This window comes from Plasmodium vivax, genomic scaffold (genome assembly GCF_000002415.2).
Source record: "Plasmodium vivax scf_3576 genomic scaffold, whole genome shotgun sequence".
Classification (NCBI taxonomy): Eukaryota; Apicomplexa; class Aconoidasida; order Haemosporida; family Plasmodiidae; genus Plasmodium; species Plasmodium vivax.
Window position 1 is genome coordinate 1 of NW_001852609.1, and position 1375 is coordinate 1375.

Below are 1375 nucleotides of genomic sequence, written 5' to 3' on the forward strand. Positions count from 1 at the left end.
CCTAAACCCTAAACCCTGAACCCTAAATCATTTCAACAGATATATTAAATTCTTACTACATTTCGAAAATATCATTTATCAATAATATAGGTAAATTAATGAATAAAATTCTAATACATTTGTGTTATACATCACGTATCAATAAGATAATTTATAAACCCTAAACCCTAAACCCTGAACCCTAAACCCTAAACCCTGAACCCTGAACCCTAAACCCTGAACCCTAAACCCTAAACCCTGAACCCTAAACCCTAAACCCTAAACCCTAAACCCTAAACCCTAAACCCTGAACCCTGAACCCTGAACCCTAAACCCTGAACCCTAAACCCTGAACCCTAAACCATCAAACATAACCCTTAATTTAAGTAATACTCACTTAATATCACATATAACGTAATTCTGTTTAATCATAATATTCGATTTAGACATGAAACTTTATGTGTTATATATATATTATTATTACATTCAATAAAGTGTTTTAGATAAAAAGAAATTATACTATCACGTAAAATTTTGTTAAATTGTCACACAATATATGTAATCCTAAATTTCTTCATGTCCGTAGTGTTTCGTGCCTTTAATTATTTTATAATTTTTTCCATTTTGTATGATATCAAATCTAAACATGGTTACTCATTCGGATAAATCGGTTAGTCAAAATATTATCATAGTAATTAAAAAATAATGCTGAATAAATGTTCTACTTTTCATGAAATATAATGAAAAAAAAATTTCCTATATGCACATTAAATCATTTATATGTATTACCTTTTATTTTTATTTCTCAGGAATATAGTATAAAAGAATTACCTTCTGAAAGATTTTATCAGTGGTTGGATGATTATTTTATATCTATACCACAATATTATGGTGATTGTAACAAACTGAGCGACCCCTACAAGGACAACGAAAAAATTAAAAGACTTTGTAAAAAAGTTGTAAAATATATTAAATCTAAACCTTTCATACCAAATATAAAACACTTGAAAGATCATCATTGTAATCTTTTCAATTATTGGATATATGAACAATTAGTTAGCTATTATGAAAATAATTCTCGAGAACCATTTCACATTTTTGGTAATTTTCTTGCAATACTCAGTGAGTTGGAACCTAATCTCAAGGACAATAAATGTACACTTGATTTTAATATTACCATGATTCAAGACAGAGAAAAGATAAAAAAACTCTATGGATACTGCGTTGATTATAAATCAATCTTAGAAAACTATAAACATAGCAAAGAAAAATGTACTAAATATCATACCTATGTCCAAGAGAAAATTCAATTATATGAAGAATATCAGTCATTATGCGCTTCCGGTGACAAAATAAATTGCCCAGATTATTATGAAAAATTAAACCCCCCAATCCC

At 28.2% G+C, this 1375-nt stretch overlaps 1 protein-coding gene across 1 annotated transcript; it reads left to right on the top strand.

The window, feature by feature from the left end:
• Nucleotides 1-719: 719 nt before the first annotated feature.
• PVX_127260 (variable surface protein Vir16, truncated) lies at nucleotides 720-1375 on the top strand (the record flags this gene model as incomplete). The annotated part of the gene is made up of 2 exons (XM_001612350.1): nucleotides 720-761; nucleotides 789-1375. Coding segments are annotated over 2 exons (629 nt in total), but the record flags the coding sequence as incomplete, so codon positions are not given.